The sequence below is a fragment of the Falco rusticolus genome, chromosome 4 (assembly GCF_015220075.1).
Source record: "Falco rusticolus isolate bFalRus1 chromosome 4, bFalRus1.pri, whole genome shotgun sequence".
Taxonomy (NCBI): domain Eukaryota; kingdom Metazoa; phylum Chordata; class Aves; order Falconiformes; family Falconidae; genus Falco; species Falco rusticolus.
The window spans coordinates 98,504,144-98,531,742 of NC_051190.1; the positions used below are offsets into that span (position 1 = coordinate 98,504,144).

General features: G+C 46.8%; 1 protein-coding gene across 1 annotated transcript in view; it reads left to right on the forward strand.

The window, feature by feature from the left end:
- The window catches only part of TMC2 (transmembrane channel like 2), a 114,960-nt gene extending 96,760 nt beyond the window's left edge, over positions 1–18,200 (forward strand). Inside the window, exons 13-20 of the mRNA XM_037383847.1 lie at positions 785–937; positions 2,300–2,428; positions 5,417–5,484; positions 6,378–6,617; positions 8,373–8,498; positions 13,518–13,596; positions 15,755–15,875; positions 16,985–18,200. Of these exons, the coding sequence (XP_037239744.1) occupies positions 785–937; positions 2,300–2,428; positions 5,417–5,484; positions 6,378–6,617; positions 8,373–8,498; positions 13,518–13,596; positions 15,755–15,875; positions 16,985–17,238 (1,170 nt within the window). The 3' untranslated portion in view covers positions 17,239–18,200. The remainder of the gene's footprint in view (positions 1–784; positions 938–2,299; positions 2,429–5,416; positions 5,485–6,377; positions 6,618–8,372; positions 8,499–13,517; positions 13,597–15,754; positions 15,876–16,984) is intronic.
- Positions 18,201–27,599: the final 9,399 nt, after the last annotated feature.

Sequence of the window (27,599 nt, forward strand, 5' to 3'; positions counted from 1 at the left end):
GCAGAGCCAAGGGTGAGCACAGCCTGTCCCCACAGCCAGAAGGGACAATAACCCCCTTTGCAGCAGGCGCTCCCCGGTCCCCAGTCCTCTAGAGCATCAGCTGCAGCGCCCCTGGGAGACTCACTGACCAGAGGGGTTTCCAAGGAGTGTCCGGCTTCTCTTTACAGTCCTGAAAAAAGAGTGGTTATTGTCTCCTATAATCATGGCACATTAGGGTAATTCGATTTTTTTCTCCGTCTGACACCATTTTCAATTTCTATTAACACAGCCCTCGAGGATATAGTTTATAATCCTCTTCTCCTGCCCTCCCCTCTTTAACATTATCCTGGTAGCGTGTTGCAGGCAGATAACTGCAGGAAAGGATAAATGTCTAACTGATCCTCAGAAAAAATGACTCCGTTTTAAGCTGAGGAGAATTGGAGGAATTGGGGTGGTTTGCTCTGCCCTGAAAAATTACGAAGTGAGGAAGGAGGAGCGGGTGGAGGCTCCCTCTGCACACAGCAGTCTTGGAGGATCTTGGGCTGCTCCACGTGCAGGGAGCCGGCTGCTAGCTCCCCAAAACACATAGTGCCCCCATCTGCTTTTGTTCTGGAAGGGTTGCTGCTCTCCTGCTTCTGGCGAAATGGAAGGAGCTTCTGTGCTGTTGCCAGCAGATGTTTATATGATGGGTGGCAACTGGTAGGGAAGAGAGGGGAATCCACCACCTTGGGTTTCTCCAAACACGTCCTCTGAAACCCCTGTTTCCTGATGTTTTCAGCTGGGGGTGTGGGTCTCTTTGTTTCAGCTGGCTGAAGAGGATGTGGTGAGGAACATCACGCACTGGACGCTGCTTGGCCACCACAACTCGTCCATGGGGAACGGCAGCACTGCCGCCCCACCTCTCCTTGATCCCGCAGATGTGCCCAGGGGACCCTGCTGGGAGACAACCGTTGGCATCGTAAGGAACTCATTATGTAGTCAATCTCTCAGCTGGTTTGGGGTGGGTGTTTCTGTTGATGTTTTTAGCATTTCCAGGATTAATTTTTTTCCTCACAAGTGACATCTCCTTTCCCAACTCTCACATAGCAGCACCAAGGCAGTGTAAGTTTTTGAGCACAGTTCTCAAGACATGGTGGTGAGAACTCCAGCTGGAAATGCCCAGGGCATGCACAGCTCCGTGCCACTTGCCATGAAGAGCACAAAGGGCCAGGCAGGCTGCAGCCATGCCTGCATCATGGTTTCATTCAGATCACAGTTGTACCTTTGAAGCAAACCTGTCTTCTCCACTTATTGCTGCACTTCAACTTGCATTGCAGAGCAGCTTTGGAGCATGAGAAAAACCCAGCCAGAGAACATACTTCAAGGGAACTCCTGACACATCCCAACCTCTAAAGCATCATGAGGCCAGGGGACCAAGAGCAAAATTAGGCAAAGATAACCCCTCTGAAATGCATGCAGGGTGACCTTCAAGTCCTCAGAGTTTCACCTCACAAATCCACCCTACAACCTTCACATTGCACCAAGAAGTTCTGCAGCCAGATTATGCACAACTTAAAAAGTAAAAGCAATTATTTATTGGCTGATATAAATAGCCAGGTTTTACCACACTACGAGGCTATGCATCGCTGTGTACACCCAATGGGTCTTCACTAGACAAGTAGTCTTCTGCCAAGTGGGGAAAGACCAGCCACCATCGCTCCTTGGAAGGGGTTGATCCTCAGTGCAGCTGAGCTGTCATCCTCCAGATCCTTGGGTTTTCCCCTCAGACTTTTAAACATTTTCTTGTGGCTTTTCCTTTGAACCCTTAGGGCACCAGCTATCCCTGTCCTACAAATCTCACTGCTGCTTGCCATTTTACCCTTCTTGTCTTACACATCTGCCCTCTCTACACTTCCTCACAGCTCTGGTTTAAAACTGAGCAATTTCCTCAGAAGTCCAGGTGAAGTTTACGTAACTGAGCCCTATAGCAGGCCTATGTACAGTCAAAATAACCCTCGGTGTACATATGTTTCACAACCAGCACTATGGCAGCATTGACATTCTGCTCCTGTTTTATGCGCTGCCACAATGTACAGTGCAGTCAATAACACTAGCAGCAACTATCAAGGCTAATGGCTGCAACAGAGCTCGTGGCTCCCAAGCACAGAGTAAGGCTTAGGCACCGCCGAACGTTTGAAAACAGGCAGGGAGTTTGCTCATGGCATGCTTTTCTGAAGTAGATTACTGTCATATAAAGATGAATGGCTTTACAAAAAATACCGTCCTGAATGCGCTAATGAAATTGTAGGAACTAATTTTTTTTCCTTGTTTTAAATTGCAGGAGTTCGTAAGGCTTACTGTGTCTGATATCCTGGTGACCTACATAACCATCCTGGTGGGCGATTTCATCCGAGCTTGCTTCGTCAGATTTGTGAATTACTGTTGGTGCTGGGACCTAGAGGCTGGATTTGTAAGTCAGCATCTTATAGCTGAGCAGATAGAAGTAATTTATGGCCATTTGTTCAATGTTATAAATTGGTTTTGAATGCTTCCAGTGGTCCTCCAATCTTATCTGATTATTTAATTGGTGTAGGTAGTCTCTGCATCACTTCTCTGGATCAATCTGTTCCATCTCAGAACGAAACCCACAAAAAAAGTAGTTCTCTCTCCCACCTTAGGATTTTAAAATATGAAGTTGAGTTAAAAAAATTAATCTGATGTTCATTCAGTTGTTATAACCCCAAAACTTTGGGCCGCTCTGTACCTCTTCTCAAAGCCCCAGACCTTCCTGTTCCTTGCCCACTGCACAGGCAGCAGCCTGTGTTACTCACAGCACTGTCCTCTGATCGATGCTAGAAGCTGGTGTTACTCCTGCTGCAGTGGAGCAAGGAGCAGCTCCTTCCCCTCTCGTGTACGCCTAACACACAACAGCGCCGGGCTCTCTGCTGTTCATGAAGGCTATATTACCAAAACAGCCAGTACTGGAGCTGCACGAATCCAGAAGAAAATAATGAAAAAAGTCTATTGTTCCATGTAAGGAGTGACAAAAACAGGTGGATTCAGACAGAGCCATATGGAGATATCTTGCAAGATTACAATCAATAGCAGTGCACGAGCTGCCTAGCTGTCATACTGGGGTTTCCAGGAGCGGTCTGGAGAAGAGCAAAGAGGAAGCTTTGCAGGTATCTACAGGGGCCTGGCCAAGCACAGGGAGTTGGAGCACAACAGGCATTTTGCTGCTTGTGGAACTCTCTATTTCTTCTGGGGGAGGCAGAGGATGTTTCCCAGTGTGGCTGAGGGATTTCGGAGCTCGGAGGACCCACCTGGCAGCCAAGCGGCGTGAATTTGCTCCCATTGCATGTGCTCACAATCACGGTCTTGTTGAAGCTTCTGGTTTCCTTCTCCTGGCCATGTCCTCCTCTCACTTTGTTAGTCATCTTTGATTTATTTATTTTTTTAAGATGCTTTCCTCAAATCAACCTTTAGAAATATCATATGGGGTTTTCTTCATTCTTAATATCTCCATTGTACAAATAACTGGAAGACTCTTCTGTCCTGCAGACACTCCTCAGTGTATTAAAAAAAAAAAACACAACCAAAAAAACCCCACTCAACAAAAACCCCCAAAATATTTCCTGTACATCCATCCAGCCATCCTCCACCTCTCAGTGACATTCTTAAAAAGCTGCTTTAGGGCTTATTCTGCACTTCTCTCTCTCCTTTTCCCTGGCATATGCCATCAGCCCAGGCAGGCTGTGAGGCAATTTTGCACTGAGAAACAAACCCCATTCAGCATCTGTCAAGGGATGACCAGACTAACATGCTCCAGCAGGTAGGCCTTTGAGCTCCCTGCGTTGGACTGTTAGCAGAGGGAGCAAAGCGAGGTGCTTATTTATTAGGGCTAAGTAGTAGTGTTGATTTGCAGCCCATAATATGGGCAGCACTAGAAGATTGGCACTCTGTCATCTGGCAGAGGCAAAACTCTCCATTCATGCCAAGTGACTCCCATGGTACACACAGAAAGAAGCAGCACCATGGGCTTCCCTCCTCTTTTTCTCCTACATCTTTGGGAGACTTCTGTATTATTCCTGGTGCTATGTGTATTGCTCCACTGGTGCTCAAGTAGGGTTTGGGGTTTTTTCCCCCTGGCCCAGGAATGGAAAATAAGTGAAATATGGTTTGATAATGGCCATCTAACCCAGCCTAGCCACAGGCACCAGCACAATCGTGCATGTGTTTTTCTAATGTACATAGTGAATAAGTCTCTTGTTTAATCCAGCATTCTCACACAGAAGTACTCAAGGCAGAGGATAGCAAACATTGAAAGTTGTTTTTATTTTCATGGGGAAAAGGAGCCGATGTTAACCCCTAGTTAAAGGTTTGAAGTAGAAATGGACCGGAATCAAAAGAACAAAGAAAACAATACTTGCACTCATCCTTTCCCAAAACTGTGAGCAGCCAGCTAAGCAAGACTGACTGAGGTCCTTTTGAGTTTTCATCATGCAAGACAAACATCTTAAACCTCAACTTTATGAACTGATGACAGTATTAAGTACACACAAATTGTGTGGAAACCAGACATACTGCACAGGACATTTCAATCATTCAAGATCATCACCCATCATTTCTTAGAACCACGTTTTCTGCATTGCAGTAAAAAAAAATAAATTTCAGAACATGTAGAAGAAAAAATTTACACACAGTTTAATCTGCCAAACGTCACCTGAGTTTTGGGCCCACAAAAGCAGATATATGTAGAAGAAACAGTAGCTTCAAATCTGACAGAATAGTAATTTATAAAACAGCAAATACTGTCAATAGATTAGACCAGCCTGTTCTGGATTTACCACCATTAGCACCCACACCAGAGAGGTTGCTCCACATAAAGCAGTATTTTCACTACTGGCTAGCACTGAGCCAAATGCCATGAGATACCTACGAGGCCATACATCCGGTCATACTTCTCTCCCTTTGCCCTCTGTTTCCATTCTTCAGCAGCCTGCTGCTGCAAGACCTGGGGACACCTGACATACACCTGACATAGCATTCACTCTCCAGCTCATCATTATCACTGTTTAAAAATTTAATATTTCACCAGGCTGTAACTGTAAGTCCACAGCCAGATACACCAGCTGGAGTGTAAAATCTAGTCCCGTGCCACAGCTCCTTTGCTCACAGCTGGCTTTATATTAGCAGGGAGAGAGAAACACAGAGCAACTCTAAGCACCTCCATATATCTTTCCAATTTTCAGCAAGCCAAGAGAGAAGCAGCAGTCCAAAGCACAGTAGCTCCGATTTTGCATTCACCACACTGCTGCTGGTCATTCAAGCAGTATGCATGCAGCGGGAGCCCTCCCAGGAACCCCTTCCCACCAGCTGTAAATAAGTATCCCTACACCCAGCAGCAAACAGCAGGTACCTCTAGCAACAACACACTCTCCTTTCTTTCCCCATGCAGCCATCCTATGCAGAGTTTGACATTAGCGGCAATGTTTTGGGTTTGGTCTTCAACCAGGGAATGATTTGGTAAGATATTTCCTTTTTTCTTTGTTTGCTTTTTGCATTATTTAGAAAACCTGCCAGTGGAGTTAGAAAGCTTCCAAGCCAGCTAGAATAACCTTTGGATTTTGGTTTCTCATTGTTTGGCTTTCTGTGCTTGACTGTAAAAGTGGAAAGGTAAAAGTGCCAGCTTACGTGTCCGAGAGGAGTAGCAGTGGCATGACTGAAACAGAAACCAGTCATGTAAACCCTGCAGCACCCTCACTTCTATAAGGTTATTTTTTTTCCAGTGATAAAAATGTATTAAAATGATCCATGTACTGGGGAAAAAAAATCAGAAAGGGTTCTGGGGGCACCATGAGCTTACACATCAATGCAAGGGTGGGCACGAAGCCAGCTGGAGGCAGCTGGGCAGGAGAGACACCTCCCAAAACCACCCCAAGGGAGGGCGAACAGGAGCTGCTCTGCCCTGCTGTGCAGCACCAGGGGCAATGGGCAACAGCACAAAGCACCCTCACCTCCCCTCTGGGAGCAAGGCTTCTCTTGCCGTGGTTTGAAAATTTCTGCCTGTTCCCCTACTACTACTCCACAGATTTAAGGGGATCTCTCCCTGCTGGTTACATTCACCTGAAATTTTCCAAGCTATCTCCAAGCAATTATTGTAACAAACTGAAAATCTTTCTTTGCAACCGCTGAGGGGCCTGAGACCTCACTGGTCCTCAGCACATGGTTATTGTGCCTTAACACGGATGCAGGCAGCTTCTCCTCTGGGAGCACGTGGGCAGCACAAGCCAGCCCACTAAGACTTCATTTGAGAGCAAACTTGACACCACGTGAACACTTGTTTTCCTTGTTCTGAAAATAAAAAAAACTTCCAGCCTGTCAAAAAATAGCACCTGTCCTTCTCTTTTCCTTTTCAGGATGGGATCCTTCTATGCACCAGGGCTCGTGGGTATAAACGTTCTGCGCTTATTAACCTCCATGTATTTTCAGTGCTGGGCTGTAATGAGTAGCAATGTCCCTCATGAGCGCGTCTTCAAAGCATCCAAGTCTAATAATTTTTACATGGGACTTTTGCTGTTGATCCTGTTCCTCAGCCTCCTGCCTGTGGCTTACACCATCATGTCCCTGCCGCCCTCCTTTGACTGCGGACCATTCAGGTACTAGCAAAACACCGAAAAGGCCATTTTTCTGCTCTGGTACATGAGATTATTTTCATGAAGTTAGGAGGCCTGGACTCCAGCAGAGATGGTGAAATGCTTTCATTGCCAGTCTGGTTAAATCCTCAGCAATGTGAGGCAATGGGCCATGCCCGGCTGTGGGGTGCAGCCAGCTGGGAGCACTGAACCTGCTCTGAGCTCCTGCTTACTGTTCCCCCCGGGCTCTCACTGCTTTGTGTCCTCTGGTACATGATACCTGGTGTCTCCCCAACACACACCAATGAAAGCACCAGAGGACAGCAGGGGTGGGACAGCAGAGTGCAGCCCACAGTAGGAAAAGCAACAGGAGCACCCCTGAGGCTCTCTGGAACATTGCAGGAGCAAAACGGGTCCAAAGGCTCCTTCTAAGACCTTCCACAGAGCCAAGAACTTCCACAGCATAAGATGTATGTTATGTGTTGAATTTTTTTGGAAAATAGCAGGAAATTGATAGGTCTGAGCCTGAAGAGCTGCAACTTTCTTTTTTTAAAAAAGCCATTTTTGGTTTTTAATTAGGACAGAATCAGCCTTGCATAGAGTATTCACTGGACTGGATTAACATGCTAATAAAGTCTAATTTGATTGAATAACGCCATTTCCTGGGCCTGCTGAGTCTGACTCAGCAAGAAGCCAGCTTGGAACAGATTGTTCCTGTAGATGTGCTGTTTTAGGTTATCCTAATGGAGAACAACAACAGAAAGCTAAAAGACTCAGGGGAGAAGACGAGAGATCAACATTCCCTCAGTTCTGTAACAAGGACAGGTGTCAACGAGCGATGTCAACATCTGACAAGAGACTTGTTGCGTGCATGCTGTCATTTGGAGATGACTAATCCGCAATGTGAAAGAGCTATTTCAATTCCCAATCAACCCTTCAAAAGCCACTCAGCCTGATTCAGACCCTTGGCACACCTCTCAGCTCGACTGAAAGCTCAGCTCTCCTGAGCTTACAGCAGCTGGTGAAGTTGGGGTACCGTTTAGCCAAGTTTGATTTTTTTGATTCTCATCATCAGGACAGAGTCCAACACCTTCCTGAACAGAACTCTGCAAGATCTCTAGAGGCAGCAAGCCTAAATACGAAGAATAGCTTTGTAGGGTTGGATTCCCCAACCCAGAGATGTTGGGGAGAGAAGAAGATCAATGATGTAATCCAGCCTTTTACAGATCTGTTCTCCTTTCATACTGAATACTCTCATCTGCTTTATCAATTCGGTTTGAAATTACTCTTTCACTGACTTTCCTATTAAGCAATAATCACAGCTTGCTATTTTTGTCATTACTTAGCAGCTCTTCAAGTTGGCTCATTATTTCAGAAAGCTGGAATTTGCATATGGAAAGTCATCACTACCATGAAAAGGCCATATTTAACAAGATAATAATCAGAAATATATGGTTACTGCAATCTGTAGGCTTTTATATATTTCAAAGGGGTAAATAGCCAGAACTCATAAAAAGCCACATGTCGAAATAAATGTATTAATTCCAGAAGCAAGCTGGCCTAGCAAAGATTGTTCTTATAATCAGTGGGGGATGGGGGGGAATGGATGGGCCAACAGATAATTTAAAATGAAGGCATTTTAAAATCCTTGGTGGCCAACAGTAAGCTGGTGCTTACTGAAAGGAGGAGGAAACATGCGACTTAACATCCTTAAATTAGGAGCCACTTTGTCCCTGCAGGAAACATCTACACCCCTTAACTGGCTGTTTGTCTTTCCAGTGGAAAGAAAAGGATGTATGAAGTCATTCAAGAGACCATCGAGCTCGATTTCCCACTCTTTGTTGCCAAGATCTTCAGCTATGTGGCAAATCCAGGACTGATCATACCTGCAATTCTGCTCATGGTGTAAGTTTTCCTTGCAATATTACATGCCCAGCTGGGGGGAGGAGGTTGGAAAAAAAATATGCTGGGATGCTATTGAGGTCTAAATACAGCTTCTGCTGAGATAACAGCCCAGATTAGGGCAGACACGTGGTCCCTACCCCCCTCACCTTCACCCAACCAATTTCCCAAAATTTAATTACCTGACCCAATTAGACACAACTTTGTAGACGAAACACATTGCTGACAGAGGCCTCATGGATATCAAAGCTGTCATAGCTTTCATACAAAAAAAATTCAGTAGCCAGCAGGATATGAATGGACAGTGTCAGCTTGGTGTCTTTTGGAGAAGCAATTTCTGTCACAGCTGGTGGTATTTACAACACTGCCAAGCCAGTGCATTCAAAAATTACACATTCCAAAAATACGAAGAGGTGTGTTTTTTGTTTGGGTTATTGGGGGTTTGGGAGTTGTATTTTTTTTCTTTTTCCAAATAATACATCTGGAAATTTTTTCATTGCTGCCTGATCATTTCAGCTTTTAATCCACACTTAAATCCCTAGCACCTTCAGCAGCACCAAGACCAGGGCAGCTCTCTTTTTTCTTTTTTAAAAAAAAGATTTTGGCATTGTTCTCGAGGTTTCTGTAGCTATCAAAATGAGTGGGAGAGCTGTGGCCTAATTTTGTGGGCAGTTCTGAACACTCCAGACTAAACAGCAGGAGACAGGGACAGGGTTAGGGGGTGTATTACATATATTTGCCTGCTCTGATTCTTCCTTGGGCATCTCCACACACTGGAGATGGGCCTCTGGGCTGATCCAGTACAGCCACTCTCGCACACTGTGATCCTTCATTCTGAATAGGTTACACTAAAGATAATGCCATTAAATTAAATAAAATACAAGTGCCCTTGTTACAAAAGTTTCTTATAAAAATAGCATGAGAAAAATCCCAATTAAACTGAAAATGACCGGTCATCCCTCTACCTGTCTCAAACTACTTACCCATTTTAACCTACAGAGGATCACTGTAACTCATGCAGAGCGACCCTAACTTGAAGAATCAAATCAGATACACGCAGGAGACAAGTCTCATGCTACATTCATAGCACGACCAAGCATATTATTGAGTTATTAGCTCTATTCCTGCAGGCTTGGCACTAGCACTAGCAGATGCTACCGCAAACACGACATGAAGACTGCAGAACTAATCCATTCCAAACGGATGACCTTTACAAAAGGGCTGCAGGTCAGGTTTCTGAGGCTCTGATGCAACCCACCCCCCCGCCAAAAAAAAAAAAAAAAGTGGTGGGAGAGCAGTAGACCTTTGAAAATAATGTTTTGTTCAGTGACAATGTCCTTCCCTTTCCTCCACTGACAGCCAGGACAGGGAACAGCACAAACCCAGTTTATCTGCTGAAGAGACACCTCTTATCACCCCTTCCCAGTCTGAGCTATTCCTACATCACAGCCTTCCCATCAGTCCATCTCTCCTCGAAACACCATTTGGTCTCTGCCCCGATCCCCTCTGCAAACTGAGAGATACCCTCTGTCCACATCACCTAAAATATCCTCATTTCCCACCCAGATACACCGCCTGTGAGGCCTTTGAGTATACTAGATACTTGTGATTTCCAGTCATTCAGCTTCCGAGAAAGTCACAGACCTTAAAAAGTGGCTGCTCCCACAGTGCCTGGACAAGTCAGACCTACAGCGCCTGGGCCAGTAGCTCTCACATACCCCACGAGCATCAGGGGTCTTGCAGAAGCGCTGCTTCCTATGTGCATACAAACTTTTCCTGGCATAATCCCAGACAAAATCATAGCTACCATACAAGGATGTTTCCTAAGGCTTGAATCCTTTCCTCAGAAACTTTTCAGTCGAGGGAATCACATTCAGCAAGTCCCCAGTTTCCTGCCTTCTCCCTGAAAATCTTCAGCTTCTGCTGCTACCTCTGCTGTAGTGCAGACAGGTAGACAGGGTCAAGCTGGAGCTAGTCCTGACACTGATCCCCATCCAGCTTGCCAAAAGATTAAAACCATGAAGTGCAAAAGCTTCATTTGGTCCTGATGAGCAAAGAGACAGCAGTTCTCAAAGTAGCAAGCAAGGCAACCTACAGCGCAGCCTAAATAAAAAAGCCTCTACAAAAAGTGACAGCTGGATTACAAATGGACAGTCAATTGACTTTGATGGCAGACACTCAGAAAAATGTGTTTTCTGCTTCTATGAACAGAATTAAGTCATTTTCTCTAGCCATGATAAGCCCTTCTCCTTTCCCCCCATGCAATCCGAAATGCCTCTTCTGCTTATTTCTGTTCTTGGCTTCTGGTCCCAAACAATGACAGGGTTCAGTAGGTGACGTGGGTGTCAAACTTCCTGTCCTGTTTCCAGCTGCCTGAGGACAAGGGGGAAAGGAAACAAAGAGCAAGAAGAAGCAGAGATATTGTGCACACAAGCACATAACCTAATCCCACCTGGGTTGGGAGCAGGATTTCAACCCATGGCTTGCAGAGCCTCCTGGCAGAAACTAGAAGCACCTTACTTCATCAAGGAGAAAAAGATTGAAAACTACTGTGTAGGCTAGAGAAGGACAGTGACCCACACTTTCTCCCCAGCTCTGGGGGAGCAGTAAATCAGAAGAGGGGTGTCAGTGCCATGCAGCATCTATGCTAAACAGTTCAAGCATGAGAGTGCATCACCAGGTTCGCTTTAGAGGCATCCCACTGGAAGTGGATAAACTCCATTTGCTAATGCTTACTCGATTTCCCAGCAAAGTTTACAGCTTCTCAGGCTGCTGCTCAGTCAGACCAGGACCTGACTTTGCTCTGCCTTTTCTGGGAACCAGCACTAGCAGCATGAATCAGGAATTCAACAGCAAACCCAGCACACCTGTAGGACCTGCCCAGGACACCAGCATGCACCTTGGAGGAACACCCAAGATACTTCAGCATTGCTGGGGCTTGGCCTGAACAACCCAGTGCAAATCTGCCTGCTTTGGATTGGAGCAAAAGCACCCCCCCAAACCCCTTCGTGTGGCACTGCCCCTTTTCCCTCTCCCTCCCACGACCCCTTAAGGGGCAGTTCCATCCTGGACAAACTCAACCTCCCTTGAGCAAGAAACCTGCAATAAACCAAGGACAGAGCAAACTCAGGCTTAGCCTGGAGACAGAGTGGGTCTGTATCTCACGATGTTTGGGAGAGGAGCCTGGCGAGTTGACACCCTTCCCATCAATGCCCCGTCAAGCACCGGAGCCATCAGGGGAGGAAGCTGCGGTGGTTGGAGAGGATGCTGGCTGCTAATGCAGAGGGTGAGAAAGGACTGAAAATGGAATGGAAGTGGATTTGCTCAGTTACTCAATGAACTTGAGAAGGGAGCTCAGAAACAGAGTGCATGGCATCCCAGATGTCTCTGGATAGGCAGACCTAGTTATCTTTATGAAAACAGGGCTGCTCTAGGCACTTACATCCTGACTGGTCACAACAAAAATAGCGGAGCAGCCCAAAAGCCCTGGTTACAAAGTAATATTTCCTAGGCAATGAGTTTGATAACATAGAAGAAATACAACTATCACATCCTTGCAGAAGAACAAAAATAACAGTTTCCAAGGGGTGTTTGCAGGGCAGAGAGCCGAGATCACCAAGAATGAGTTTTGGGTTAATTCTAGGCAAAAGAAAGAAAATGCGTTTCCTCTAGACAGACCCCTGCAAAATGCCTCAAGAAAGGCTACCCTGAGACCCCTCCCTGATCTCCGACCTGGAAACCAGCTGCCGGTACACGGTGCCTTGCTGGGTTTAGAGTCAGGCACTCTGCTGACAAAACCTTTGAGCCTGTTTTGAGGATACCAAACCTGGGCCACACTCAAACAGGTGTTTTTGGATTTTTTTTTTTTCCTTTTACAAGAGAATTTTCTTTTACTTTTTTTTAAAAAAAAAGAACAGCTACAGTGGTGAACTGAACGGCTCGTGTTTTCCCTGGGAACGGCTTGGAGTCACCAAGCAGATGATGTTTATAATTTAAATTTATATTTAATATATGTTTATATTATATTTATATATTATATATAAAATATACATTTATATTTGTATTTATTATACTTATTTATATTTATTTAATATATATAAATATAAATATATGTATTATATTTTTTTTTAAAAATAAATAATAAAGAATAAAAGCACTCTAGAAAAGCAGGAGGAGACATTTTTGACAACCAAAACATTACTGGCTGGCAGGTAGCAGTGGTGGCAAGACAGGCCCTGACTCCTGGGCATGGTTTAAAACACGTCCCTCCCCGCGCACCAAAGGCTGGCTGCCAGCACGCCTTCTCCCATCCCACTCACCTTGCAGTTCCCTCGAGCTTGGCTCCATTTTCCCCTGGTTTTGGCGTGCCCTTTCTGCAGAAGAAGGGATCGAAACAAAAGCCAGTGCTCTGCTCCGACCTGGCATCTGCTTGCCCTCAGCTCCTGTCTCTGCTCGTTCCCAACAGCCCCTTCCCGGGACGCAGGAGGCAGCCGGTCCTGAAGTGGGAACCAAGACTGTGCCTTGAGCAGTGTGCTTTTCAGGAGAGGGTCCAGGGCCCTGCTCGGCCACCATTTTCCTGGTTTCCTAGTTTTTTCTAAGGCCCCTGTGCAAGCTGGTGCCTGTTTTGTCTCCCAGGCATGTTCTTCCTTTGAGCCATGGCAGAAAGCCATATGATTTATCAACTGAGCTTGTGGTTTTCAAGGCTGTCACCTAGTTTCACCAGGGCTAGTGAAAATGAAGCAGAGGGAGCCCATGGCCAGCCAAGGTGGAGGCAGGTGGCCAGGACGGTCATTTTTTTTTCTGTTTGAGCGGAACTGAGCTACTGGATTGGCTCAGCCCACCTTAGCTGACCATGCCATGAGGCAACCTGAATTTTTCCTAAGCCTTGAGCCTGTAAAGGCAGTTTGGAGACAGCTGGTGGGAAAACTAGGTATTAGAAGGTAGGCAAAATTAAATGTTCTCCTCATTTATCTTTCACTCTTCCCTGATACTATCACTACAGCAATACATTTGTTTTTGTAGCCTTGCCATCTATTACCTCAATGCCGTGGCTGAAGCTTACCAGCGCGCCAATGCAGAGCTGAAGAAGAAAATGCAGATGGTAAGTACTGATCTGGCAAAGCCATCTTTGAAATACCACGCACGTCTGACATGCAACATATGCTTTCAAATTGGTCTTCACTTCTGAACACATTAGCGACACAAGGGGAAGATGCATTTTATGCTTTTTCACTCCTCTCTGACGGTACCTAATGGCTAACTGCAAAGAGTGGTCACATCCCGTAATAGGTCACGTCCCATAACGGGCTGCTGTTTCATACAGTAAGCTTTCCCATAAACTGCACTTTCCACCTACAAAAGTAAGTTACCTCAAAGTTCAAGTAACGTTTTGGAGCCTGAGATTTCCCAGGGACAGCAATAAGCCTACCAAAACCACAGCCAGATTTTGTACGAGCTGAAGAGCAAAGAGCCATAAATAACAACATGGCAACAACATTTCTTACTGGTAATCAAAAAGCACTTTACAAAGGAGGCTGGTGTCTGTCTCTGCCATGCAGATGGGAAAAGCAAGATACAGGCAGATGCAAGGATTCAGATTAGCAGGGTAGGATTTGGACCTCACAATATCCAAAACTGGTTGAGGTTGTAACATGTAGAGGACAATAATGCAGAGATCCCTGAACTTATATGGATTAGCCCTGGCAGCAGCATACCTGCAAAAGCACAGCTCTGCTCAGTTAAGGAGTCTCAATGAGAAACAGCAAAGGTGGCCTGCTATCAGGGCCTGTGCTGGTCTGCAAGCACCAGTTTCCCCCAGAGCTTTCCTGGTGGGCGTCTAACCGTGTGCCGTCTTGTACTACATAGATGTGTACAAAGTATCAAGCCTTGCATCAGGAGAGAACATGATGCCATCAGAGGACTGGTATCAGCCATTTTACTAGTACAGGGCAGGATCCAAGCCAAGGAAGCAATGCCACATGAAGCAATGCATTGCATAAATCAGAGACTGGTGCAGCATTAAAAGTGAGGATGTGAGCACTGAAAAATTAGACTCCATAAATTACATCTGAATGCTTAAATTCAGAACTGATCACTCATGCACGTGGCTTAACATAAGGGTCTTCCTGCATAGGGCAACCTCAAGTATTGCAAGAGCTGAACACATGCTACAGCACACTCGGACTTAGGGGCACGTGGTCTATTTCATGCTGCACAAACTGGTTGTGATCAGGGTTTAAGAGAGCACAAACCCCCATGGAGGGGTCACGAGGCAAGGGCTGGCACTACCCAAAGGAACAAACACATCTTCAGACAAGCACATGCCTTTGCACCGACATTATGTATGTTTGTCCCGCAGGCACCTGTAGGATTGCTGAGACAGCCAAGCCTGGCAAAAGGAGGGGCATGCAGCAGGGCAGGGGGAAAGGGAGGGCATCAGCACAGCCCCACTGCTTAGGGAGTGAGGGATGGGAGCTGCCTGGTCATAGCAGGGGTGGTTAGCAGTTGGGGTCCCCCAGAGACCCCCATGTGGTGACCTGCTGAGCTCACAGAGATCTGCCATGGCTGCCTGCTGCTCTGTGGGCTGTGACCTCTCAGCTGTAGCAAGGACATGAGCCGCCTCACATCCCATGGCTCCAGCACACAACTCCCTCCACTGGCAGATCACCCTTTTGGGAGCAGGGATGGAGCTGGAGTGGATGCCATCCAAGCTTTCTCACTGCATGAGAGGGCAGCTTCCCCCTTTCCACATCCAGCATGCTTGTCCTGAGCATAAACAGCCCCGGGTATTTTCTTCCTCCTGCCATCCAGAAGGAAATCTTTTGAAGACCTAAGTGCATGCAAGTAAAACCAAAGACAGCCCTACATCCCATCCCCACGCTGCCATGCCTTCCTCCGGTTCCTCTGGCATTTATCACCGACACCCTCCCTCCCAAGAGGTCCACATTTAAAACAAACCAAAATCCCAGGGAGGGTGGACTAGCAGCTGCAGAAACACACAGACAGCCTGGTAGACCTATAAACCATGTCATCAGCAAGTGCTTTGCCCTAACAGGAGCAGAGCTGTTGCTTCCCAGGCTCTCAGACCTGCGTGGGATGTACTTTCTTTCTGTAAACCCTTGGGTCACTGAACCAAGATGCTGCACCTTGAACATGGAAAGAGATTGCATTCATACCAATGAACACTTAGCTGGGCCAGCATTTCATGGATTACATCTGCATTTTCAAACTAAACCTGATGGGTTTTTTTATTGATGCAGCAACGTGAAGAGGAGAAAAACAAGAGAAACAACAAAGCCAGCACTAACCCCATGCTGCAAGATCTGGAGGATTTACTTACACCAAGTACGAAGAGTGAAAGTCACCCCAAACAACCAGAAGGTAAAAACTAAACAACCTCCCCTCAACCCTCCTGAAAAAGATCCTTTTGCCACTAAACTGAGAGGGAAGGATTGAGAAACCGGAGCGATACACATTTGCAAGGGATCGGATGAGTATAACTAGCACAGATTTTGCCTGCTTACAGAAGTCCACCTGCCAATGGATGACCAGAAAGGGCAAGTTTCTAGACTAGATTATGTCTCACACAAGCTTATCACAGTGTGGGAACTGTAATCCAAAGTTATGATTTGTATCCCAGCTATTAATCATGCCAGCCATGAAACCATCAATTTATTCTGGGAACAATGCTGAAACTCCTGCGTTGTTTCTGGGCTGATGAGTTAGGCCAGGCACAGGCTTTCCTCCAAATTGAGATTTTCATTGGAAAATTTGTTATGAATGAGACAGAAGTTTTTTACGGGACTGCATTGGTCTTAGGGCAAATAAATGCATGCTGTCAGCTCTGCTGAGGGCATCTATAGCTGAGCAGAAAGATGTGGGAGGAGGCTTTGGCACCCGGGTCTGGGCACTCTCAAGGAAGACAGATCCTCCAGGCATGGTCTGAACCAGCCATTTCCTGACTGGCAGAGCATCCTCCTCTCAGTTGTCAGAAGCAGTGCAACACGTGAAAGATTCTCATTCCATCTCGATGCAGACAAGAGCAGCAGACTAGTGCCACCATAACCCTCTCACATTTAAATGGGCTGTTTCTTGGAAAGGCTGAGACAAGCTGGTAAGTTCAGATCAGCTCAACACAGATTTCCCCTCAGAGCAGGCTCAGGGGGCTCATTTAAATGGAAATAGTCCTGCAGCATTATGGGTGCATTGATTATAAATACTGAAATCAGCAACTAGCCATGGCCACCATGTGCCTGGTAGGGCTGCCGTGTCCTACAGACGCATCAGTAAGAACCTGCAAAGAGAGCTCGGGCAGCAGAGGCAGGCACTGGCTGTTGGCCAGCCTTATTTATGATTTCTACACTCAGATGCTCAAACACAAACCCCCAGACAGCCGGGTTATTGCATGTAGAAGAAACAGCAGCCACTGGGGAGAGGAAGACAGACAGCATTTGCTTTCAAAAAAATAACGTTCATAATCTTTGCTCTAGACAAGAAAATAGAGTCTCCTAATAGAACCAGCCCTGCCGGGACACAAAGCAGAGCAGCAGCCCTGGACGGCAGCACCATGAGCGGTGGCAGAGGAGCAGCACTCACCCTGCCGCCACGCACATTTGTGACACAGCCACTGACACCGGGCGTCTGGGCACCTTACCCTGGCCAGCCCAGGCCAAGGGGGTACCCACTGGGACCAGTCCCTGGAAGGGGGAGAGGGCAGCCACGCTACTCACATGCTGCTCGATAAGCTCAGCAACGTTTCTCCCATTTGACATTAAAATAGAGGTGCTGCATGAACTATCGTAGTTTTAGCAGGAAACGATTGCCGTATGTTGGTCATCCACTCCTGATGATCTGTATCGATCCAACACGGAATATCTAAACCAGCTTTGTTTAGAAGCTTAGTAGTACTTTGGCATTGTAACCCCCAGTGGCTGCGCTGATGTTGATCATGAAGGAAAAGGGAGGTGATCAGGGTGAAGATCAGCCGTGGCGTTGCTAAACCACTGCATACAGAATGCAACCCTGTGGCCACTAACAACAGCACAGTGAGCTCGCTTGTCAGTCCTTTCAAAGTCTTCTTCAGTTAATAAAAGTAGTGTGAGTTTACCTGTAATTTCAACAAAGGGATTTCTTTTTTTTTTTTTTCTGTCCCTCTACCTGAAGAATTAAGCGCTCTTTAAAAAAGGCCAGCGTCCCTGTCCAACTGCACAGCAGCTGCTACTAAGAGTAGTCCAGCACAGGAGGAGTTTTTTTCAGCTGCATTTTGTCCTTAGTGATAGCTTTCCTCCAGTCTACCGCCTCCAGACTTACACCTTTTTGCTTCATCCCTGCCGCGTATCCCGCCAGCGCTTTCTCGGGTTTCCCGCTCTGTTCCTCTTTTCATAGTTTGTTGACAGTACCTTGCACCATTATTTCATCCCTAGATTTGACTCCTAATGTAGAACACCACCCAGCACAACTGAGAGACTAAAAGTCCTTTGGCCTCGTTTCTGATTATAACCAGTTAGAAATTTCTGGTGCAGTTTAAGGATCGTATCTTCCAGATCTACTGAACTTCCCAGGACTCCGTGGCAGGCCTTCTCTGGGCTGACCTGCTCTTTTACAGCTACAGTTTCTTCCTGTTGTTGACACAAACCCATCCCAGCCAGCTTAGATCTGGTGTTCGCATATGTGTTGTTCTTCATAAAAAAATCTGTAAAAAATAAACTCATGGTCTTCAGCAAAAACAAATCCATAGATATAGCTAGTAACAATTCCACTACATCTGGGATATTTGAGATTAAAGATTGTCACCTTGAGTTTTTCCACTAAATGTCACAAATTTTGTCATAGAATATGTTCAGGACAGGAAACTCAGTCTCTTAGTTCTCCTCTATGACTTGGCAGACCACAGAGCATTTGACCCTCAGTCTGGGAATGTCCACCTTTGAGGAGCTAGGCAAAGGAATCCAGTTAGGTCAGACATGAGGCAGATTGGAAAAAGGATTCAATTTTTCAGGTCCAAGCCAATTTAGGCATCCGATTCCTCACAGCAATTAAGGACTTAAATATTGCACTGTGCTTACTTGTAGACAGAGACCTAGCTCATTGTTGGATGTCTGTGGTTTATAAAAGAGACCAGAGTCCTAAAGAAGTACTCTTCCAGGAGATACAAGTGAGAGTCAGATAAAAGGAGAATTCAGAATTTCTTCTAAATCCTTGCACTTTGCTTTCAAATACAGAAAAGTCAATGGGTTGTTTGTAGAAGTAGCTGTCCCTGGTGCACGGCTCAAAGTCGGTTTGGCTGTTCCCAGGCACACTGCGATCATTGGGGTTGCTCATTCTCCCAGGGGGCCTTCACATGGGAAGCTGCTCATTAAATTTATTTCCTGGTCTTGGAAAGACATTTCTCTGAGCTGGGTCTCACAGATAAGGTCTTGTCTTGCCTCTTTGCCATGAGAGTTGCTGGTGCAAGACGGCTGTGGTTGCCTTTCCAACCACCTCTGTCTGCAGAGATACCCAGTCATTGAACTGACGAAGAGTCAGACAAGAGAAGCTCTTTTTCAAGAGACAGAAGCTGTTTGTCACCCATCCTTCTCTGCAAGTGTCTGTAGAAAATATTGATCATAAAGTGCTGGGGAAGGTGCTGCCAGCCTGCTAATCCAGCATGGATGGCACAGAAACAACACAGTGCCCTGATTTCAGCCCAGCCAGTCTGCCCTGCAGGCTCTGGTACCTAGGGAATGGTTGCATAATGAGGAATAGGATTTCTCTCCTCTTAGCTCCTCATTTCACATTAAAACATGATTTGGAAATAGGAGACGTGGCTTCAGATCTCACTTCTGCTAGAAAACAGAAAGGGGCTGGAAACCTGTGTGTGCATACATGGGGTGGGCACATGTGGAAGAAAAGTAGAGAATATTTATTTGCACAGGGAATATCAGGGCAATAAGAAACATTATGAAGAAGCCATAGAGAACCCCAGACAGGTTTTGAAAACCTGAGAAGCAGAAGCATACTTAGACCAGATAAGTAACTATTCCAGGATTTGAATGGTCTCTGAATCAGGCCCCCGAGACCTGCAATAATACTGAGCATTACAAAGCACTGTGTCATCTCTGGAGCACACAACTGCCCATTAGCTAATTAATCTTTCAATGTTTGCTCATCTCTAATCATAGTACATTAGGTTAACCCATTGATCAATGTCTTTTGCAAGCTCAGAGGCTTCAGGGTACGTACGAGGGCAACTGTATCAGCTAGACGACAATTTCTGCAGACCGGTGGCAACTCTTCCCTGACTCCAATTCACAATAGGGTCCTCTGTTAGAGCACAACGGTTGTGAAAAGTGTAAAAACGCCAACCCTCGGTCCTCACAGTGACTGAAATGATTTTATGGCTCCCTGAGTTTTGAGCCTGTTTACCAGTTACGTGCAACCGTAGGTTAAACTCCACAGACTCATAGGAGTATTCAGTGGTGTTTGGTTTCATCCCTGTTTTTCTATCATTAGGAACAGCAATAAATACTTGTCTGAGAATTCAGCATTGATTTGCACCCCCTCCCCTGACATTTGTTAAAAGACTACATCCATCCCAAGCTTCCTGTGGGGCTCAGGCTAACATCAAGCAGAAAGGAAAAGTAAAAAGCTCAGTGCTGGTAGTGGGAGCCTCCCAGTACCATCTCACACAGCACACAGTTTGCATTCATATATGACTAGAAAAGCCCCCTGCATTGCAAATTTTTCACATCATCTGTGGCCACTAGCTCAAATGCTGCATCCAAAAGGTTTTGGTAAAAAACCAAGGAAATATCTAAGCTTAATTATTTTATTATTCTTCTCACCAAAGGCTTGTTTTTAAACAGGCAGCTCTCATGGACATCAGTTTTTAGTTTGCGTGGCCAGGCAGAGCATGGAAAGATGCTGATGAACGTTACTGATGAACGGAAATCTCATCAAAATAAAAAATAAATCTTAAAAAGGCAATTTATCAAAACATATGTGGCTAAACATGAGTTGTGAAAGAGATGCCAACGCACACACTTCTCTTAGGGTCAAAACAAGCCATTCAGCCATTTCTTTCACACTGTGTTTGGCCACAGAATGAGACAAACTGCTTTCTGTACTCACAATGAATAGAAAATAGTAGATGCCACTAAACAGGTTTGCTCATAAAGCCAGAAAAGTGGTCCAAATATCTCACATACATCCAAAGAATACATTGATTTTGCATTCAGTACCATAATACTGGGACCTTGGCTTCTCTAATGCAGAAAAATTCGCTTTTCACTCCAGAAGGAGAGTAAGTTCTTTCCAAAAGAGAACATTCAAACATCTGAGCTTTCAGTTTCAGCTAGTTTATATGAAGCTTTCCAGGGAGAGAAAGGGGAACAAGCATTGCATGCCACCACCATTGACAGCATTTTTTCCCTGACAGCCTCACTCCCAAGAAGCAGTCAAGATCATCTTGTTGAGCTCCCTTTTATCCTCTGCTCCTATAACTGACCCTGCACTAAGACAAAGCCATTATCACACATTTTGAACCCTCACAGCTGTAGCACTGTCACCTTGCTTGAAACTCTGAGCTACAGCGATGTCACGTGTAACCCACCTCCTTTCTTCTTTGGGATTGTCACTGTCTTTTGCTGCACAGCACTGCTCAAGGCAGGGGCAGAAAGGTTTCCTCATACCAGCTAACAAACCAGTTTGGGGGAGGGATTTTTGGTTCCTTTCAAGGTGCCAAGGAGGGGTGTCATCCGCAGATCGAAGCTAAAGAAACCTCTCAACTACAAAGAGGCTCCACACACCACAAGAGCCATCACAGGGACAGGGACCACAAGCTGCACTGCCTCCAGCACCTGCTGACACCTACCCTGAGAAACTTTCACCAGTGAAACCAGGTGAGGAAGACAACTGATGGCCATTTCGCCACACCTACAGAAAATTCCTGGTGGTGGAGACTGGTATTTTTACAGCTTATCCCACCCCACATACGCTGCTCAGTATGCCTAGCAGAGCAGGGGCTCTGCCAGTGCCAGAAGCACCACAGTGGCCTCCATGCTGGTGAAGATGCACTAAGACTCGATCTAATGTCCTGTGGGCCCCTGGCTGGGCCCCGGCAGGATGTGGGTGCAGCAGGTTGCCCACATCTCTGCACCCCAGCATGGTCAGACCCCTCTCCATGACCATACATCACGTGCTTTTGCTGTCACTGGAGCAAGTCAGACGGGGACCTCTGAAGCCTGACCCCACTGCATCTCTAAACCACGTCTCTTCAAAGCAGTGATGTCTTGACAAAAAGAAAAAACAGAAAGGTGCTCACCAAAAGGCTTTAAAGAGTGATCCGTCCCATTCTGATCCATGCTGCATGCAACGTTATCAGCTCTCCAGCCTGACAGGCACGGGATGGGAGGGGGGTTCTCCCTGTCACACTTCTCTTACCGCTTGCCTAAGCCCTGAGGCAGCAGCTTGTCCTTTGGCAGGTGGCTGCCTGGTTTCATCTGCAGCCAAGACTATCGCTCACAAATGCTCAGACACAGTTTTTCCCTAGGGAAAAAGGCAACTCTGGAAACTGATGATTTCTAGGTCCCAGCCCATTTCTCACACAACACAGCCGTCATTGCTGAACCAGAATCCAGCATCGTGTGTTAAATGGACTATTCCAACACAACACTACGCCGTGACGAGCTCACGCGGGAAGGCTTGGCCCTGCTGCAATCATTCTTTTCCAATCACAGGACCCAGATCCCTGGGTCCCCTTCAATTCAGCTATCTATAGACAGGCAAAACCAGCTGTGAACATTGTCTCTAAATCTTAAACTGGTACCACGTGGTGCTACCCAGGAATACCCCGCCTCTCCTCCACGCACTCAGCAAACAGAGGCCACTAAGCTCCCACATGCTGGGAGACGGTCTGTGTATGTGCGTATCCACACAGGCACTGAGGTGAAGATGAGTGGATTTTAAAATGTTTCAGGATCGATATTATTTTCTGCACCACTCTTTCATGATTGACAGCAAAACGGGAAAGCACTGAGGTGAGGTGATTCATTTGCAACTGGTGCACCGAGCATCCTCCCAGGGCAGCATGCTGGCGGAGGGAGGAGAGCCCACAGGCACCCAGGGATGGACAGACAGACGCCATTCACCAGCAGGCAAAAGCTTTGTGTGTATCAGCATCAAACCCCCATGAAAAGGCTAGATAGGCAGAAGCTCCCTGGAGGTGTCAGAGCGGCCCAGGGGAGGAGAAGGGCAACCACAGAGGGTCTCCCCCACCTTCCGGGGGCCAGACCCAGGCAGGAGAGCCCCCATCTGTGCTGCCCATAAACTCACGCCCAAGGGAACCGGAGCAGGATTTAGCATCATTTAACATTTAACCCAGCTCACAGAGCTGGGAAATCGGGAGGGTACCAGGTGTAGCAAGTGGGTGGGTTAGCAATTCAGCAGCCCTGCACCCCCCTCAGGGCCAGCACGGGGGTAAGGACACACCATCCCCCCTCTGCTGCTGCATTCAAGCAATGAAAAAGTTTTGCAAGGAAACAGCTGCAGGATATTAAAGCAGGAACAGAGGCAAGGAGAGCTTCTCCGGTGGGAACTGAGCAATGCTTGCAGAAGCTGCCAATGCCATCTTTCTCCAGGCAATGTGGAAGGGAGAAAAAATAACTTCAGCTCAGCTGAAGATAAAATAAAAAAACCAAACATAGCAGCATATTGCATTGCAAACTGGACTGCTTCAGGACAGGCAAACCATCACAGTGATGAAGTGTGCAAATCAGGCTAGTAGTAGGTGGAACATTATTAAAAATGAATTAGTAACCCTGTTTTGCTGGGGAACAGCAGTTGCAGAAACACCCGAAGAGCTGTGTCCTCCCCCTTTCTCCATTCTCCTTCCCTCAAAGCAAAGTTGTTTAGATGAACCAAGGCTTCTTCCGCACAAGACTGCAGATCCAAACCTTCCTCTAATTAAGGAAGATTTCATCACATATGGGACTTTTGGATTTTGTGGATAGAAGCAGCAGTAAATAATTCAGTGCCTAAGCAGATGTTTAGGATCTTAAAAAAACAAAGGTTATTATCATATTTATTTACATCAGTTACTGGGAAAGCTCAGGGCCAAGTAGAGAACAAAACAAAACAAAAAAAACATAATAAAAAAACATGCTTTCTTCATTAGCTGGAGCACTTTGCTACAGTAGCTTGGGCACAGTGGTACAAACACCTCCTGAACACCAAGCAGAGCTTCACTGCCATCACAGCAGCATCCCTGCAGCTTGTGGGTCCCCCAGCTCCATCAGCAGCTGATGCAGTGGGGAAGCAGCCTCAAGGCCAGGGCTGCAGAGCTTTTACAGAGGCCCCAGCAAACTGAGCTTCTCCTCCTCAGGAAGCCCAGCTGGGGCTGCAGAAGGATTTTGACACTGCATACACAAATATAACTAACGTGTCACTGGCATGCTCTCCCTTAGAAGTGGCTGCAGCTCAGCCTGGAAGTTCTCTCTGAAGCTCCTGTTCAGCTTCCCACACATCTGCCATCATCCCTGCATGGGACAATATTGTGCTACAGCAGCAGAGAGGCAGCAGTAGGGAAACCTCTGCCTTTGCACTGCCCTGAGCATTGACTCATGGGCAGAGCTGGCCCCCTGTGCAGAAGCAGTGGAAATGTGCTGTAACCCATCTCCAGGAAAGCCCAATGTCAGACACGTGCCCTTTGAGCCACTTATGCCCCCCCCAACGCCAGTAACATGGAGGATAAGTAGCTTTAAAGACCTTTTGTTGGCTCTGAAGACCTAATCTACTTGTCCTGGAACAGGACAAGTCAACACCTGGGTACTACCACGGTGCCACCAAAGCTGAAGCCAAGTAGTTTATTTGACCTGGTTATCCACCAAATAGCTAAAACTGTAACCTCATTGGGGATGAACCAGACATACATTGCTCACAGCACTCCTTCAACACAAAGCCCAAGAGAAAAAAACAAATATCCATCTAAAAATAAAGGGGAGTTGCACGTAGCTGGAAAGGGTTGTTTGGGTTGGACTTTGGCCCAGACAGCATGAAAAGTTTGCATCAATTCCTCACCACTCTAATCAGAAACGTAGCAAGAGCTCATGGGCATAAGGGAGATGGACAGCCCCGGCTCCCTGCCATCCACCACCAGATCCTGCACCTCCCAGCCAACGACACATCCCAACCCAGCACTGATTCAACCCTGCTTAGTCACGGTTCATTTACTAATAGCATTTCAGGTTGTTACCCTCCCTGGGTGAGGGGGAGCCGGCGCTGATGCGTTGGCAGCCCCAAGCTGCCCACAGACGGCATGGTGGCCCTTCCTTGGCATGTCCCGGCCTCACATTCAGAGGGAAGAATAAGGGATGCAAGGCAGGGCATCTGAAAGCAACATCTGTTAAAAACTATTTGCAAGGCTATTGCTCCACCTGTCCACAGATAAGAAGGGAGCCTCAGGGTGGGTTTGGGGACAGTGCTGTTCCTTGGTCAGTCAAGGCACTGGCCTGAAGCTCAGAGCCCCCGTTCTCAGGGAGCCCCACATAAACAGGCCCACCAGCAGCCGTGCAGGGGGAGAGAGCTCTCCTCACTCCGAAGTAACTGCTTATGTCAAACTGACCCCATGAGAAACGCACCCCACCGGCACCAGAAAGGTGGCACATGGGGGCTCTGCAGGGCAAAGACACATCCTAGGGAGCCTCCATTATACCTTACCTAACCAGGAAGATGCACCAAGCACATACTTGCCACAGGGGTCCCTATGGTACCAGCAACACATTGCTCAAGTGGCTACCACAACCGCTAAGTTCACCCCAGCCTCTGCACGGGAAGAGACGGCTGCTCTGTGCCTGGTCCCTGTGCTGTTGCCCTGTCTTACACTGCCCCACAGGAGGCACTCATTGCCCTCCTCCGTTCTTTGTTTTGCAATTATCTTATTAGCAGAAGAGCCTCAAAAGACATTAATCAAAAAGCCACAGTCCCAGAAGACAGCAGTCTTACAGCAGCCCTCATGTCCCAGCACGCACACAGGGGCAAACGTGCACACAGGCTGCAGCCAGCTGAGAGGTGCACTGCTCCAACACAGGTGCCTAACAAATGGACACCAGAAGGGAAGGTCAGTCCACTCTTCTTGTAAGGGTAGATTTAAAATAAAAATTAAATAAATGCAAAGGCTTGACACTTACCTGAACAGAGCAGCCTCCATCTCCCAGATCCCAAGAGAGCAGAGCCAGCACAGACCAACCTGCCACCGCAAAAGAAGAGCTCCATAAAGCACTTGTCCCATCGAGGCATCACACAGTATTGATAACTTGCAGCATTTTATATCACAGGCCTCATAACTGACATTTTAATGAAGTTCTTGCTTCTATATTCAAGGTATGGTTTGAGAAATCCCAGTTCTCATTTTGAAACAAAACCACAAACACGTAGCTTTCACAGAAGGAAAATAAAATTTAAAACAAGGTGCAGCAGCCTAGGAGTCAAGGAGGAATCCAAGCCACACTTAGGTAAACAGAGTTATAACTTAAAATTAATCTCAAAACTTTTCAAAGGGTTGAACCCTTGAAATCAGAAAAGCTAGTTGCTGGTGTTCTCAGCCCTCCTGAAGGAGCTGATGGAGAACTGCTGGCTGCTTACAGCATTCAGAGTGGGTTTGCCTCACAAACCTGTCCTGGTTTCAGCTGGGATAGAGTTAATTTTCCTCTTAGTAGCTGGTGCAGTGCTGTGTTTTGGATTTGGTGCAAGAACCATGTTGGTAGCACACTGATGTTTCCAGTTGTTGTGATGTTTTATACTAAGTCAAGGACTTTTCAGCTTCTCAGGCCCTGCCAGCAAGAAAGCTGGAGGGGCACAAGAAGCCGGGAGGGAGCAGAGCCAGGACCGCTGACCTGAACAAGCAGAAGGGATATTCCGTAGCACAGAACATCATGCTTAGTATATAAACAAGGGGGGAGCTGGCTAGGAGTTGCTGACTGCTGTTCAAGGACCAGCTGGGCATCAGTCAGGGGTTGGTGAGCAACTGGGTGCATCAATTGGGGGTTTTTTAGCTTCCCTTTGCATTTTATTCCTCTCCCCTTCTTCCTCCTTTGCATTATAATTGCTGTTGTTATTATTGTTATTTTATTTCAATTATTAAATTGTTCTTACCTCAATCCTTGAGTTTCCTCTTCCTTCTTAATTTTCCTCCCCAGCCCTCAGAGGCAGAGGGAGTTAATGAGCAGCTGTGTGGTACTTAGTTACTGGCTGGGGTTAAACCACAGCAAAAGACAAGACGAAAAGCCAACAGCATGTTCACTCCTACCCCACACTAGTCCTTGGGAACGGAAGGGCGGAGGTGCTCCGGTCCGTGGCACCTGGGGCCCATAAAACCTTACCCAGCTGGGAGCAGGCATGTGGCCTAAAGGAGCCACCAGAAAAGATGCTGTGGAGATGTGGAGAAGGAAGTGCTGGTGGCTTTTGGTTTTTTTGTTATCTTGCCTCTCAAATTAGAGCCTGTAAGAGCAAAATAACAGGTAGTGGAAAATGGTACACACCGATTCCCTCTCTACATGTGCTGCTTAATTTTCCCTATATAAGCAAAGCAACAGGTGTACGAGTTGCATACCTGTGAGCTTTGGGAGTACTAGGGAGAAGGCAAGTCACTAGAAATGCTGGAAGCAATAACCCAAGCAGGATGGGCGAACTAGAAGGTTTCCAAGGCATCTCCAACTAGCAGCACTGTGTTTCTCTGCACTGGAAGCCAGCAGCATCCCACACTTGCTTCCTTAGGGAAATTAAAAGCAAGATCAAGGTTTGCAGCCGAGCGTGGAGGCAAGTTTAACACTCAGAGGTGCATACAAAAAACAGTAGGGCTTGGGGATTTTTTACAAAAAGCGTGTTATGCTCCCTATGAGAAGGCACCATCCTGGGCCAGCTCGGCTCCGACCGCAGGAGGTGGAGGCTGGCGCTGAAGACCCTTTCCCACCAGTCCTCGTCGCTAGGGGATTTATTCAGTGGCTCCTGCGGCACTGAATAGCAGCTGGGATATTTAGGAGGGGCAGGCGATCTCTTGCACCACAAGGAGTCACCCCGAAAGCCCCAGATGTGTCGACGAAGCCTTTCTGACCATCCTTCCCTCAGCCGGTG